Consider the following 15,390-nt stretch of genomic DNA (forward strand, 5'->3'; position numbering starts at 1 on the left):
GGCTTCAAGATTTGGGGAATCATTTGTGTCCAATGCATATATAGTTCTGAAAGAATTATGTACAAAAGTTAAAATTTCTGAAAAACTTAATCAAAGTAGGTACAAAGGTAATGGGCACATCTTAGCAAGCACCACTAATTGTGTACAATTAAAGTGTACTGTCTAAACTTTAATTATGCCAAAGAAAGATTATGCCACAATAACAGGTTCTCACAAAATACTTTACTTTATACAAGTTGATACATTTATTTATGAGAAATATTTTGTTACATTTTGTTGCAATTAAATTAGAAGAAGGTCAGAAGTAGAGGTGGAAAAGACTCTCGTAGCAGGTGGTGACAGGAAGTGAAGGAAGTGGACAGAAGGACAATGAATGCAGGTTCAGTTTAACTACAGAATTGTCCTTCATTCCTGACATGTAGACCTCGTTATGCAGAACAGTGCCCTGGCCAATTAAAGTGGTGTTCTCTATTGCTCTGATACGTCCCCACTTCTGAGAGTCCACACAAAAAGATGTCACCATGGTTTCAGAATTGTTCCCACCAATTACAACCAACTGACTATTGGCAGCACCCAGGAAGTGCAAGATGGGGAGGTCTGCACTGGAGCGGGTTAGTGTGGGGAGAAGTTCACACCAGCAATCTGAGAGGAAGAGAGAGAACTGTGGCAAAGAGAAGGACAGGTTAAAGTCAACATGAAATGGAAATTCACCCTATATATTTTCTAAATGCATCTTATTGATCTTGTAAATGATTTATCCATGCATATGACTTCTCTCTGGAGTTGTCTGCTGGAAGTTTCACTTGAATGTACGTTACAACACTGTAAGTTCACTGTTAGCATACTTCGAAGCCAGAGGCTAATAGTCGACCTTGAGCAACCTTATATCTTGACCAAGGAACTCAATGTAAACAGCTAATGGATCAACCCTGAATGTTGTCTGAACCTACAACCTTTCGGTTACCACCTCAGATCTTTAATCACTAGGCTACATCACACCAAACTGTACCTTGTCTAGTATCGTAACGCAGCACCAGTTTCTCTCCAGTTCTCTGGATGTTCCCCAGTACATAGAAGCAGTATCCCAGGCTGGTTGTGAGTGGGGAATCATGGGAAAGGGACAAGCTGAACTGGAAGTCTGTCAGAACTGGAAGTCTGGAAGTCTCTACAGAGGTGTAGACGCCTGTGCCGGAGTCAGGAGTCACAAGGGAATCCAGATACCAGCCACCTACAGCAAAGATTCTCCCTTCACACACAGCTGCACTGAAGTGACGCCTGTGCTGAGAGGGATCATGGACAATCACATTTGAACTTTGACTTTATTCTTGCATATCTGATACCTATCAGTTGGGAAATGCGAGGTTTGAGAATGAGACCTTAAAGGGATAGTTCACCCAAAAAAGACATTTCTGTCAATAATTACTCACCCTCATGTCTGTTCTGGACCTTGATCATGTTAGGATCCTTGCTGTCTATGGGAGGGTCAGAGAGCTCTCATAATTAATCAAAAATATCTTAATTTGTGTTCCGAAAATGAGCGAAGGTCTTACGGGTTTGGAACAACATGAGGGTGAATAATTAATGACAGAATTTTCATTTTTGGGTGAACTATCCCTTTAAAGGACAATATTTTCCAGGTTATACTATTATAGGTCATCAGGTTGGAACATGAAGAACTAATGTTACTGGTCAAAGGTGTACTAGACCTAAGCAGCTTGACCAAGATGGTCTCGCGGTGCGGTTAAGTGCCCACCTGCTTGTAATTCAGCTGGGAATCTATTTAAACCAGCTTCACTCTTAAAAATAAAGGTGCTTCACGATGCCATAGAAGAACCTTTTTGTCTAAATGGTTCCAAAAAGAACCTTTCTGTTTCACAAAAGATTCTTTGTGGTGAAAGAAGGTTCTTCAGATTATAAAAAGGTAAAGAAGAGATGGTTCTTTAAAGAGCCTTTGACTGATTGGTTCTTTGTGGAAATACAAATGGTTCTTCTATGGCATTACTTGAAGAACCTTTTGAAGCACCTTTTTTTTTAAGAGTGTTGGACCAGCTAATGACCAGCTTGAAACCTTAAGAGTAGGTGAGTGTGCTATCAGTGGCAATGATATTGACCTTTATCCTAATGTTCAAAACTTAATCAATCGATACCCATTGATTGGTAAAAGGGTTGTAGCGGAAGGATGCCATCTTAAACTCATAACCCTTCTTTACACGGTGTCTATAACCCCCTGTGAGATAAAGGTAATTATAGAGAACCATTGTGGTGAAGCACCACTTGTCTGCACAAAAAGGCAGATCTGTGAGAGAACTCCATTTCCCATCATCCCCGTCTTCCTCCAGTCTTAAGAGCTTTCTTGCAGCATCTGTTTCCGGGTCATTCCTTGAGGTCAAGTTCTCTTTCCTCAAGCAGCATAAGTGTGGAGCTCCATTTGACCTTAATCTGAGAAGCTCTGCTTTAAGGTGTGGATCCAAACCCTTGCTCAGGTGTGGATGCTCCAGTAGATACTTGCTCAGATAGGTTAGCACAGTCTCTTGGAGCTCCTCACTGCAGAGTTCCTCAGCCAGCTGCAGATAGCCCAAGCAGGTGCGCTCCGTTAAGGCCTGAGAGAGGGCAATCAGTAGACGATTGGTGAACCTGGAAGCAAGCAGGTAGGTGCTCACCCGTAGGTGTTCCACAAGGAGGTCTTCAGGAACACAGAACCGCTGTAGAAAGCAGAATTATAGAAGGTTGTGGAAGACTGGAGAGGGAACATATTCAAGGTGCACCAGCTGTTCAGACGTCTCTCTCATACAGGAGTGGGAAAGAGCCTTGAAATACTCGCTGCAGTCTGCAAGCTTCTCCAGATCCACCTGGAAGTAAGTGCCAATAGGCAAGACATCACCTGTTTGTGGGTCAAGGTTCTGTGGTTTGTGTATGCCGTTGTAGATACTCACATGGAAAGTATGTGTGCTGGCTTGCACCATTACCATTGGTCCATTGCTCTGGTGTTGATAGGTCCTGTACTCTTGATTTGTTCTCCAGACGTCTGACTGTAGGTTATCAAACTCCTCTTGTACAGCATCAGAATCTGTCTGTCTGAACTGAATTCAGTTTAAACTACTTTTGAAGCTCAACCATCTCTGTATCTGTTCTAAACTTATTTTCAGCCATGTGCAAAAGTACATTAATGCCACAACTACAACCTGCCATAGATTAGCCATGTTCCCATTTAGGTAAAATACTCTGATACTTGTACGACTTAAAAGGTTTTGTATGCCTCTTCTACTGCAATTTGAATGCAGTTAAAATTTTTGCATTTGGAGCTTTTCTATACTATCATTCAAAAAAAAAAAAAAAGAGAAAAAGCCTGACTCACAATCCCAGCCAAGGCCATGTCATTCCATGGTGGATGGAGGATAAATCCAGCCTGGTTTTTTTTGGTAGATCATGCATGGTTGTTTTCAAAGCTCAATATGGCACCTGTGTGCCAGAGCAATTGCAGTAGAGCTATTTTAGGGAATCGCTAGAGCAGAAAACTAAATATGGTGGGCCTTTCTGTTCAGTCTACTGAATTACACAACACTTGAACCATGTTGGGAATTGATGATGCTTGATTAATATACTTTATATGGATCTATGTGTTTAAAACATTCTTAATTTTTGAACTGGTACAGTAGTAGTGTTTTGAAGTGCATTATCTTACATAAAATACATTTGTTAATATGACATATTATGGTGGAAATGTTTAAACCCAAAACAATCTACATTTCTGTACGATAACATTGCTTGGAATGGAATTCGAAACCTTTGTTATAACAGCTCAGACCTTTAACCCTCAATTTACTCCTAAAAATTCAAATACAACATTCACACCAATGTCAGCATGATTTTTTTTTAATGAGCAAAATTAATGGATACCTGCACAGCAAATGAACAAAAGGAAACATACCAGAGACGAGTCTATAGCCAAAGCAATTATAGAAGTTAACATTAGTTCTAGCAGTGCCATTGCTTCTCAACTCAATATTTAAGAATCACAGATTCAATATCAACAATGATATTGGCAGCATGTTAAAGTGGCCTAGCCTAAAATGTTCATGGTCCCTCAATGTTTCTTTTGTCCCTGAACTTGCTACAACATGCGGGAAAGAAAGCATTGTAAAAATGATACGGATACATTTATTTATAGACGGGGACAAATACAAGAGCATCAATTTGACCATTCAAATTCTCCCAATATGATTCCAACAATGCACCATGATTCTTAAGATGATGATCCCACTAATTCACTGTATAATGCTACTATCCTTCATTTGTATTGTTTTTCTTCTGCCTCTTTTCAACTGAAGAATCATTCAGAGATGCTTTTAACATTTGGTTGAACAAAACACAGTACACTTGCTTTGGACAAGTAAAAAAATATAAATTACCAAAAAACAATTAAAACAGAAAATCACATCAGCAGTTACATAAAAGAACTGCGTGTTTAGAAATGGGACAAAAAAATATTTAATAATTAAACTTCTGTTCTTGAGGTGGCATTTCCTTTATGTGCAGTTCAAACAATATTTAAACCTATATACAATAGTTAAACACAGAAAAGCATAGCTCAAGACTCAAGATTATTTCCAATTATTAATACTTTTTCCAACTGAAAGTTAAATGCCATCAGAATCATAAAGAGAGTAGTTTATGTGCCATTCTGAAACTAATTAACATGGACTCCGAAGTTTAAAAAGACGTGCATTGCATTTCATATTTTCGCAATGTTTTAAAACTGCGTGGGAGGAAAATTAAACCAGCTACTATGCTGTTTTTGTTTTCAGATGAAAGTACAAACAAATGTAGTATTTGAAACTAGAACATAAAAATGAAGAGACCTCACTGGACCCTGTGGTTTACACAGTAATTATGATGGACGGATTGATTCTTGATAGAATTAATAGATCATGTTGACTACACGCAAGTTAGATAAAATGTAAACATTAAATGTTCAAAAGATAATTACATTATTATAAATAAACTGACAAAATTAATTTTACAGTTTTCTTTGTACAGCGAAGAGGTACGAACAGTACGTGAATTGTATCTAGTTTTTAGTCACAAAATTCTATGCCCCCAGTTGCAGATCATTTGTAACTTTTTACCTTCTGATTTTTTGGAAGGGACAAGAACTATAAAGCCCTACAAAATGACTTTAAGGCAGGCTATCTTTGGAATTTTCATTATTTAAAATTAATGTTCTTCAGGATGAACCGTTCTTTAGGAATCTTAATTGTTTTGTACTGTGCCCTTTCTTGAAAAAAAAAAATAATTTTTTTTTTTTTTTTAAATCAATCAAACCTAAACAATAGGCGATGCAAAATGATATCCCGAAGCATATGCTGCATGTCACAATTTAGGAAAAGAGCTTCTTCTGTTTGAAGTATGTGTCAAACCTGTGCTGTGCATAGTCCTGGGGAAAAACAAAAGAGAGAGAGAAATGAGGACATATGGCTTTTCTGTTTTACATGTCTTCAGATCATTGACGAACAGAGGGGGTTTGTTCTGTATGCATACTTATGTTTACTGTACACATGACTGTGATGCTGTTTGAGCTCTTAGAATTTAGTATTACTCATTCATTTATGGGTAATTGACAAATAACATGGACATGTAATACTGTATATGAATGTATAAATGAATATTTATATTTTAGGTGCTGTATTGGCCACCACTGATATGCAGTTACTCAATAGTTAATCAAGTAACAATTTTAATACAATGACAGTCTTAAAAAATCATCATAGAATGATTAGAAAAATGTTTGTGAGGGTTATAATTTGTTTGTGTGTGTTGACACATTTTTTTTTTTTAGCTTACCATATATCCAAACTCTATTTTGGAGAGCTTGGCTTGAATAATGGACCACAAACCCCAGAGGAAATGAGACGCAAGGGCAAACCTGTTTGTGTGCATGTGATTTTGAGACAAACAGATTAAAAAGGTTACTAGGTAAAGGTGAAAATACATCAAATGGTACACAGTGGCACTTTTCCCATGTTATGTCAATACGTATAGTAAATACGATTCGTACCGGTTTGCCTCAATGATCATGTTCTCTTCTATCCTGGCTTGGTCGGCTGGTGCAATGCCCCCCTTTTCTGACAGATAGTGTCTGATAAAATGTAACTGAAAAACAAACCGCAAACAGGCTCAAAATAATATCTATATGAATATCCATTTTGTTTTGATATTTAAAAAGGACTGATATTGTCCCCTGCCCCATGACACAATTTGACTAATTTGTCCTTTCTAATGCTGTTCAATATTAACATTGTATGCTGCTGTGCAGACCTCTATAAATAACCTTTGACACACTTATGTCACGTCAGTTCCAAAAACTTTCCACTAGATGACAGCCTCACCAAACTATATGTACATTATGTCCAACACACATGATCTTTCAACTGACAAATCATTTGTCATCAATTTGTCACGAGAAATACCAAGAACAAATTAATGTCAAATATAATTTATGATGATGCTGTACTGCATCTGCATAAGAAAAAAAAATAATACTATTAATCTGGCATATAATAATTCTAAGGTTTCAGGTTTTTATATCACCATCGTTTATTCCTTAATATAATGGATAACATTAAACTCACAAATTTTAAAGATGGATTTAGTGAACATAGTAGTGAATTTTAAATAATTTCACTTCAACGTGAAAGATTTTGTTTGAATAGGGTTTTCTTGAGAATACTGCTTTAATTCATAATCATTTTATAATGTCCTCAATTTTACTTTCTGTCCTATGATGTTTTATTTGTAAAGCTTATTTGGATTTGAACACAATATCCAACTAAACTGAATTGTTACTTTTCAGTTAACCATTTATAAATTGACCTTTGTTAAGAGTTTTTTTTCCCTTTGTCTAATCTTATATAATATTAAGACAATTAATGATAGGCTGTAGTGTGTGGGTGAGCTGGCTGTGACTCACCTGCTGTTGTCTGTTGGGATAATTCTCCACCTTTGCCTTGTAGAAGGGCCACTGGTCATATGTGTAGTCATATATCCATTCACAGAAATGATTCCCAAAATCAAAGCCTCTGCACTCAGAGCAGACCAAAAGGATAGTTCTTCAGAGCTGCATTTAATTTTAAACTATACAATGACAAGCACATGTAGTATGTTAGTTTTACCTGTAGTTATAGCTGCTGTATTCAAAATCAATAAGCATTAGTTTGTCAGATGAATTCTCTCGGCCATCTAACATGAGGATATTGCCTGAAGAACAAAGTATGATTTTATAGGTGAAAGGGCAGATGTGTTCCATAATGGTACAACACAACAGTGACTGACAGACATGTATCAGATCACCAGATTAGGCAGCTGGCAGGACTCTGGTATGCGTGTAGGAATGTGAATGCGAGATCTCTTACCTTCTTGCACGTCATTGATAATGTGAGATCTCTTACCTTCTTGTACATCATTATGGCAAAACACAACTGGAGAGGGAGTAGCTGCCAGCAGTGACCTGACAGAGAGAGCAGACACATGATTAATCATATTGCTCTTATGAACCTGCTTTTAAAATTATTTTTATTGTTTACAAGCCCATTGAACAAAAAGTGCAGAAAAAGACAGGAACACACACAGAGTGGTAGACAAGGATTTAATTTAGAGAAAAGTTATACAATCACGTGTGTGTGTGTGTGACCAAGCAAGCTGAGTATGTACAGAATGCAGCTTCCTGTAAGTGTGCCTAATCAGTGATGTCAGGAATTGGGCTAAGGGTGTTAGCATATAAACACACTTACACTACTATTCAACAGTTTTGGGGTCAGTAAGATTTTTTTTTTTTTTTCTTTGAAAGATAAAATTAATACTTGTATTCAGCAAAAATGCATTAAATTGATCAAGTTACAGTAAAGACATTTATAATGTTACAAAAGTAATGCTATTCTTTTGAACTTTCTATTCATCAATGACTCCTGAAAATATTAAGCAAGACAACCGTTATTAACATTGATAACAATAAATGTTACTTGAGCACCAAATCAGCATATTAGAATGATAAGATGACAAAGGATCATGTGACACTAAAGACTAGATAATAGCTGCTTTGCATCACAGGAATAAATTACATTTTACAATATATTCACAATATTACTGTTTTACTGTATTTTTGATCAAATACATGTAGCCTCGCTTATCATAAGAGACTTCAACCCCAAACGTTGGAATGGTAGTTTGTACATGCACTTATACCTTGGCTATTTGCTGTTATCTGGAAGTTCAAGGATCACAACACGCTTTCCATTCATCCTTTCAGCTCTTTTAATTTACATGTCATCTTTCTCACCTCAGATTCTCCAGTTCTGCAGGAAGTTCATACTTCATTAGCTTGGTAAATTTCTTGATGTGAGCTTCACGCACAAATTTTATTGTTTTAACTTGTTCCATATACCTGTTCAGAAGAATAAACAGTCATTTCAACACTGATGGCAATTGAAATATACACCGCAAACCTGATAAACCACCATCTGCTTAATTTAAAAACATTAAGGTCCAGTTCATACATTAGCTCAATTCCATTATCTGAGGCACATTGTTATTCTTGAGATTAAGTAATTAAATCTTGTGATTACTGTACAGTTGCAACAAAATACAGTATGTCTGTTTAAAACCGCTATTCCCAAACAGTTAAACTCATTGGTTCAGCCAGTGTTGCTACAACTTAATATAAGCTAATGTTTTGACAGTTATACAGTTTTCAGGTATGATTGGTAATTTGCATATTCTGGGACAGAAGCATGCATTTAAAAAAAAACACAGGTAGTGGTTGTTTCTATAACCGTAGCACTGCAGTCAAAAGACAGTGTGAGACTTTTACCGGTCAATGTTTCCAAACAGCCATTTGGGTTCCTTGTTGAATGGCATCTCCATCCCGTGGAATCGTGCCATTTTATTGGCTATTTCAGCGGAGATCTCTGGGAACCCCAACTGCTCCGTACACAAGCGATTACTCTGCGGAAGAGAAAAAAGATCTGATTATCACTCTTAGATTATGCATACAGAAATATGAGGAATGATAAATATTTTATCCACGTTTAAGGCATGCAAATCTCTCTGAAGCTTGACTGCATAATTCAAGTACAGCTGTGTTTAAAGGTTTATTTTTTTAAAACATGCATATAGGATCTGGGATTTTGGTTAAAGACTCACAGGCAAGTACTGCTCTAGACGACCTTCTGGGAAAATGCCATAGAGATGTGGGCCCAACTCTCTCTCTGCTAAAATGGCAAACATCACACTTTCCAAAACAAGAGAATCCACTCCCTGAGTGTGAACACAGAGAGACAGATGTATGAGCAAACATGCATAGCAAGATTACATACAGTGGGGAAAAAAAATGATTTGATCCCCTGCTGATTTGTTACGTTTTCCCACTGACAAAGAAATGATCAGTCTGTAATTTTAATGGTAGGTTTATTTGAACAGTGAGAGACAGAATAACAAAAAATCGCATTTCAAAAAAGTTATAAATTGATTTGCATTTTAATGAGTCAAATAAGTATTTGATCCCCTATTAATCAGCAAGATTTCTGGCTCCCAGGTGTCTTTTATAGAAGCAAGGAGCTGAGATTAGGAGCATTCTCTTAAAGGGATTTATCCTAATCTCAGTTTGTTACCTGTATAAAAGATTGTCCCTGACAGACCTACACAAGGCTGGAATGGGCTACAAGACCATCGCCAAGCAGCTTGGTGAGAAGGTGACAACAGCTGGTGCGATTATTCTCAAATGGAAGAAACACAAAATAACTGTCAATCTCCCTTGGTCTGGGGCTCCATGCAAGATCTCACCTCGTGGAGTTTCAATGATCATGAGAACGGTGAGGAATCAGACCAAAACCACTCGGGAGGATCTTGTCAATGATCTCAAGGCAGCTGGGACCATAGTCACCAAGAAAACAATTGGTAACACACGACGCCGTGAAGGACTGAAATCCTGCACCACCCGCAAGGTCCCCCTGCTCAAAGCACATGTACAGGCCCGTCTGAAGTTTGCCAATGATTCAGAGGAGAACTGGGTGAAAGTGTTGGGGTCAGATGAGACCAAAATCCAGCTCTTTGGCATCAACTCAACTCGCCGTGTTTGGAGGAGGAGGAATGCTGCCTATGACCCCAAGAACACCATCCCCACCGTCAAACACGGAGGTGGAAACGTTGTTAGTTTTTTCCCTTTTTTTTTAACACAGAAACCCTGAGTGACCAAAAAAGCACCACCACCAGTCCTAAGTTCAGTTAAAATGACTAATATGCATTCATACATGGTTACCAAGTTTTAATTCTAATTACTAAAGTTATATCATTAAGTAATAGGCCTATTTGATTATCATATTATAATGCTTGACTGACTGATAAGAGTATACTTTCAGATATTTAAAAAGCTATATATATATATATATATATATATATATATATATATATGCATGTATAGTATATTAGTCTGGTGAGTAAACTAACAAAAATTTACTAGCCAATGGTGATTCAATTGCCAAGGTGTCCGTAGAGGGTTGTGTGTATAAACCTGGTGGCCAACTACAAGAAACCTCTGTGATTGCCAACAAGGGTTTTGCCACCAAGAACTAGATCATGTTTTGCGAAGGGGTCAAATACTTATTTGACTCATTAAAATGCAAATCAATTTATAACTTTTTTTGAAATGCGTTTTTCTGGATTTTTTGTTGTTATTCTGTCTCTCACTGTTCAAATAAACCTACCATTAAAATAAATAGACTGATCATTTCTTTGTCAGTGGGCAAATGTACAAAATCAGCAGGGGATCAAATAGTTTTTTTCCCCACTGTAGTTATATGACATCAGGGAATCGACAGCACTGGGCAATAAACATCTTGCCCAAGATATAGACTCTTATCAGCTTTTGCAACAGCATATTTGGTCTGCTTAATATATAATATGGTCAGGGTGGCACACCTGTAGAATGGCCCCGTAGATCCGGAGCAGAACTCGTCGAGGTTCGACCCCGGTGGGCTGAACATCATTGGGTAAACTGCACATATACAGTAGGTTACTGAGTCCTCCACTGCGGGAACAAAAAAATCAATATTGTTCTGTATTTCTATGTATATGTAATGTGTGTGTGTGTGTGTATATTCTCTGTATTTTTGATCAAGCAAATACAACCTATATATATAGGCTGTATTTACTTAATCAAAAATACAGAGGAAAAAAAAAACTGTAATATTGTGAAATATTATTGAAATTTCTGATACTGCAGGGGTTAAAGCAATAAAAAATCCTGAGCCTGAACTGTTTTCTGTGGGCTGGGCTGGGAAGGGGAATGGTTTGATGGGGCAGCAATGACTCTGGCAACTTTAACATTTGAAAGGATACTATGGCAAACTTATTGCTTTCCTTATTCAAACAGATTTTTTTTTCATGAATATATGGTTGACCTGAAGAATGAAAGCTTGGAAAATTATGAGCTATATCACCGCTTATCGACACTAGGGGTGTGACCATACACTACAGCTCACGAGCCGAGACAAAATATGAGGCATTAATAATTGGCTCAAATAAAATATCAAAACCAAGTAATTACATGGGTTTTATTGAACAACACAGTTAAAATACATAATGTAATATGCCTATGCATAATTCAAACATAACCAATTAAGTACATTGTGTATTATAACAAATTCCTGCAGAGGGCATCAATGGCCTGGTGACGTTTCACTTTACAGACTGATTAAACGATGTTTAAATCCATTAAATTTCCATATTTGGCCGCCACATGCAGAAACTTTTACTTCGAAATCCCGATGTACAATACATGGCAAGTTGATATATTCTCCTGTGTTGGCAAAGGTTTATAAATGATTTACGTTACAAATCTAGTGAGATAATGCACATTGTTTTCCCAGATGAACATTAAGCAACTCAAATTCAGTTGCAGCAGTCTTTACTGGTAAATTACCGGTAAGTTACCATTAATAGATCATATGTGAACAGGACCTTTTCAAAAAATCTCGGTAAATTTGTTCTGGCAATCATATCGTTCTTATGGAGATGACATGATTACTCTGAGCTGTTTACAAAGCTCAGCTGCTTTTTAATTAGCTTTTCTATGTAAATATGCGTTAGATGGACATCTTTGACCATTGCGCCTCGCAGTTTTTTGTCGCACTTCTCCATTCATCAGGGCTGCGACTCTGCTACTGGATACTATTATGCGCGTCTCGTGTTTATAAGAGCAAAAAAATTCTGATTGGCTAGTAATGTTACTTTGGTTGAGAGTGAAAGCTGTGCTCCTCTCATACCGTTGGTAGGCGAACGCATGGACTCCAAAGTGATAATCAACAAGTTTTGTTTTTTTAAATGCAGGATTTTTTTTGTCCCGCAGCCAAACGCTGCATGCCGGAGATTCGGCACGGTGCCGGAGAACTTTAAGCCCTGATACTGGTTTCCTATTTTAATATACTTTCAAATATAATTAATGACGCAGCACTGAATTTATCAGTAATTACTCCAGCCTTCAGTGTCACATGGTTCCTTCAGAAACCATTCTAATATGATGATTTATTATCAGTGTTGAAACTGTTGTGCTGCTTCATATTTTTTGGAACTTGTGATCGATTTTATCCATTTAGCACATCTTCGCTGAATAAGTGTTAATTTCTTAAAAAGAAAAAAAAAGAAAAATCACTGACCCCAAACTTTTTAACAGTAGTGTATATTGTAAACACACAATTTCTATTTTGAATAAACACTGCTCTTTTTAACTTTTTTTTAAATGTTTCCAACACTGATAATAAATCAGCATATTAGAATGATTTCTGAAGGATCATGTGACTGAAGACTGGAGTAATGAGGCTGAAAATTCAGCTTTGCTTCACAGGAATCAATTATTTTAAATTATATTTAAAATAGAAAACTGTTTTTTTAAATTGCAAGTTTATATATATATATATATATATATATATATATATATATATATATATATATATATATATATATATATATATATATATATATATATATATATAAATTTTTTATTTTTTTTTTATTATAAATACAGTAGTCAACATTTGAAGTGGATCAAAAAAATCCATCAAAGTTGTCCTAAGACAAGAATGCATTTTGGTTTTAGGACAACTTTGATGAAAGGTTTTGATCCACTTCAAATGTTGACTAGTGTATATAAAAAGTTAAATGAAATCATTTTGAGAACTAGTTCTTTTATAAATAGTTTGCTCACCTGACTATTTTGATCTGAAAGTCATGCTCCGATATATCCTTCCATGATCCGGACAGAAAGTCACGGCACCAGCTGAACGCCCTCCTCCTAGTGTCCGGGTCCACATCCACGCTACGGCCGTCCTGATGGGACTCCGCTTCAGAGTCATCATCTCCGTTCACACCGCGGGGACTGGCAGATCTCGGATGTCCCTCCTCGGCCGCCATCAGTGAGTCTCCGCCAGCAGGTCTGTCTGAATCTGCGTCATCCTCGACGCATCTGCCTACACTTCCAGCTCCATCACTCATGCACTTCACTATCGGGCTGGCATTCATGATCCTACGCGCTAGAAATCCAATGCTCCTTAAAGAGTGAAAGAACCGAACCGCTATAAGTAAGGACTCCTATCCGCCCCAGAAGCAGCATTAACTGAACGTGAATAGACGCACATGCACCACTATCACGAGCGCACCATCAAACGTCTAATCGCTCGCGATAACAGAACACCGTTTACTGCGAAAGAACTAAAGATTAAAGATATCGGGAATATTCCTAGCTATTCTTTCCACATGACCTTTGCTTAAGTGTTATATTAAATATGCAGACGTATAAACAAACTATAAAGGCTGTTAATTAATCATCTTCCCATTACTTCCTCGTGAAGTACCCGCTAGAGCGTTGTCACTGCAGATTGATTTAAGAAGATTGACGTTTGTTTTAACCAATCAGATTTGGATAGCGCGACACGCAACGCATTTCTAGTACCGCCTCCTTAAAGTCAGAGCGCTGATTGGTCAGTTCCATCACAACTACAATGAGTATTGGGAAATATTGTTCGGTTAGCACTGAAAAGTATAACGTTACAGTAAAATCTATAATTAGATAATTGAAGTAACTTGACGGTAAAATGACATTTATAATATAGAATATATATAATTTCACTGTAAATATAATAAATATTAAAATGTGTTTTTAGAGGAAGAATAAAATTTAGAAATTATTTATTTATTATTTGTAAGTCGCTTTTAAAGCGTCTGTTAAATGACTAAATGTATGATTTACCTTATTGTTGAAAACACAGTGTACATTTTATTTTAGAAGTATTTATTTATTTTTAAATTATTTATTACAGTGGAGTCTTATGTTGTACTGTTTAGTAATTTTTATAGAATTTTTTAGTGTAATGTGTATTAGTGGGATAGTATTTGTGTGGGTAATGCTCTTATTGTTGATAGTTAGGAGGAAATAGACAGACAGACAGATGCATAGACAGACAGACAGATGCATAGATGCATAGTCAGATATAAAAATAGCATAGATAGATAAATAGCAAGCAGGGTCAGAAACTTTTGGGGCAAAAATAAATCAGGAATTGGAGAAAAAGTTTAATGAAAAATAAAAGTAAAAAAAAAAAAAAAAAAAAAAAAGAGTAAAAAAAGTAAAAATGTTTAAAGTGTCTGTGTTTCTTAAAACCTGCCTGGCTAATACTCTGAGATGGGCTAAATTAGTGTAAAGATTAGCATTTTGGATCAGATCTTACAGCATTTGTGGGGAGTGCAGCATCGAGTCTCTCAAGCTCTCTCTGTCTTTCTTTATTCTCACACACAAACACACATTCACACTAACCTTCAAATCACTTTGTCTACCCCACGTCCTAAAACAACCTTTGTAATTGAATTGCAGCACACAGTGTTCCCTGCATTGCTCACTTCCACCACTGTTACTCTTACTTAGTAAGGCTTTCAGCACCGATCACTGAACAGCTCCTCTGTGGCGGAACGAGGGTTAATAATCCAACTGAATGGTCTATGCTTTATGATTGTTACATAGACACGTGTTTATATGAGCAAACATGCTGTGCTTGATAATGAACCTGTTAGTACGACATGCAAAGAGGTCCTACATACATTGCACAATCTTTCATATGAACATTCTGTGCATTGTTTTTTTTTTTTATAATATTTAATTTACAGTAAGTAATTTATGGTATTCTCATTCACTTTAAAGAACACATGCCCATAAAATCATGTCATTTTCTAGGTACAGTAGCCTATACGTCCAAAAAAATATAGGAGCACCAATATAGGTCACTTCTAGTGGTTATTTCATAAATAGGAGAATTGATATCATTTTGTGCTTAAGCTTATAATTTGTCTGTT

At 36.6% G+C, this 15,390-nt stretch overlaps 1 protein-coding gene and 1 pseudogene across 3 annotated transcripts; both read right to left on the reverse strand.

Moving 5' to 3' along the window:
• Positions 1–298: 298 nt before the first annotated feature.
• On the reverse strand, positions 299–3,200 carry LOC306888697 (kelch-like protein 42; annotated as a pseudogene). The gene is made up of 5 exons: positions 3,183–3,200; positions 2,934–3,080; positions 2,148–2,849; positions 1,010–1,280; positions 299–642 (listed from the first exon to the last, which is right to left on the reverse strand). The product of its transcript is annotated as a kelch-like protein 42 (transcript).
• A 925-nt stretch (positions 3,201–4,125) lies between these two features.
• LOC306888179 (choline/ethanolamine kinase-like) lies at positions 4,126–13,941 on the reverse strand. Of its 2 annotated transcripts, none has more exons than XM_079446354.1 (11): positions 13,253–13,941; positions 10,969–11,077; positions 9,196–9,309; positions 8,864–8,997; positions 8,333–8,437; positions 7,446–7,504; positions 7,170–7,254; positions 6,968–7,076; positions 6,056–6,150; positions 5,842–5,923; positions 4,126–5,434 (listed from the first exon to the last, which is right to left on the reverse strand). In XM_079446354.1, the coding sequence occupies exons 1-11, from the start codon at positions 13,564–13,566 to the stop codon at positions 5,378–5,380; spliced, it is 1,263 nt and encodes a 420-aa protein (XP_079302480.1). In that variant the 5' UTR covers positions 13,567–13,941; the 3' UTR covers positions 4,126–5,377. The 2 variants fall into 2 exon arrangements, with proteins under 2 accessions (XP_079302480.1, XP_079302479.1); XM_079446353.1 differs by having other exon boundaries at positions 7,410–7,504.
• Between the last annotated feature and the right edge of the window lie 1,449 nt (positions 13,942–15,390).

This window comes from Barbus barbus, assembly GCF_936440315.1.
Source record: "Barbus barbus genome assembly, chromosome: 22".
NCBI classification, from domain to species: domain Eukaryota; kingdom Metazoa; phylum Chordata; class Actinopteri; order Cypriniformes; family Cyprinidae; genus Barbus; species Barbus barbus.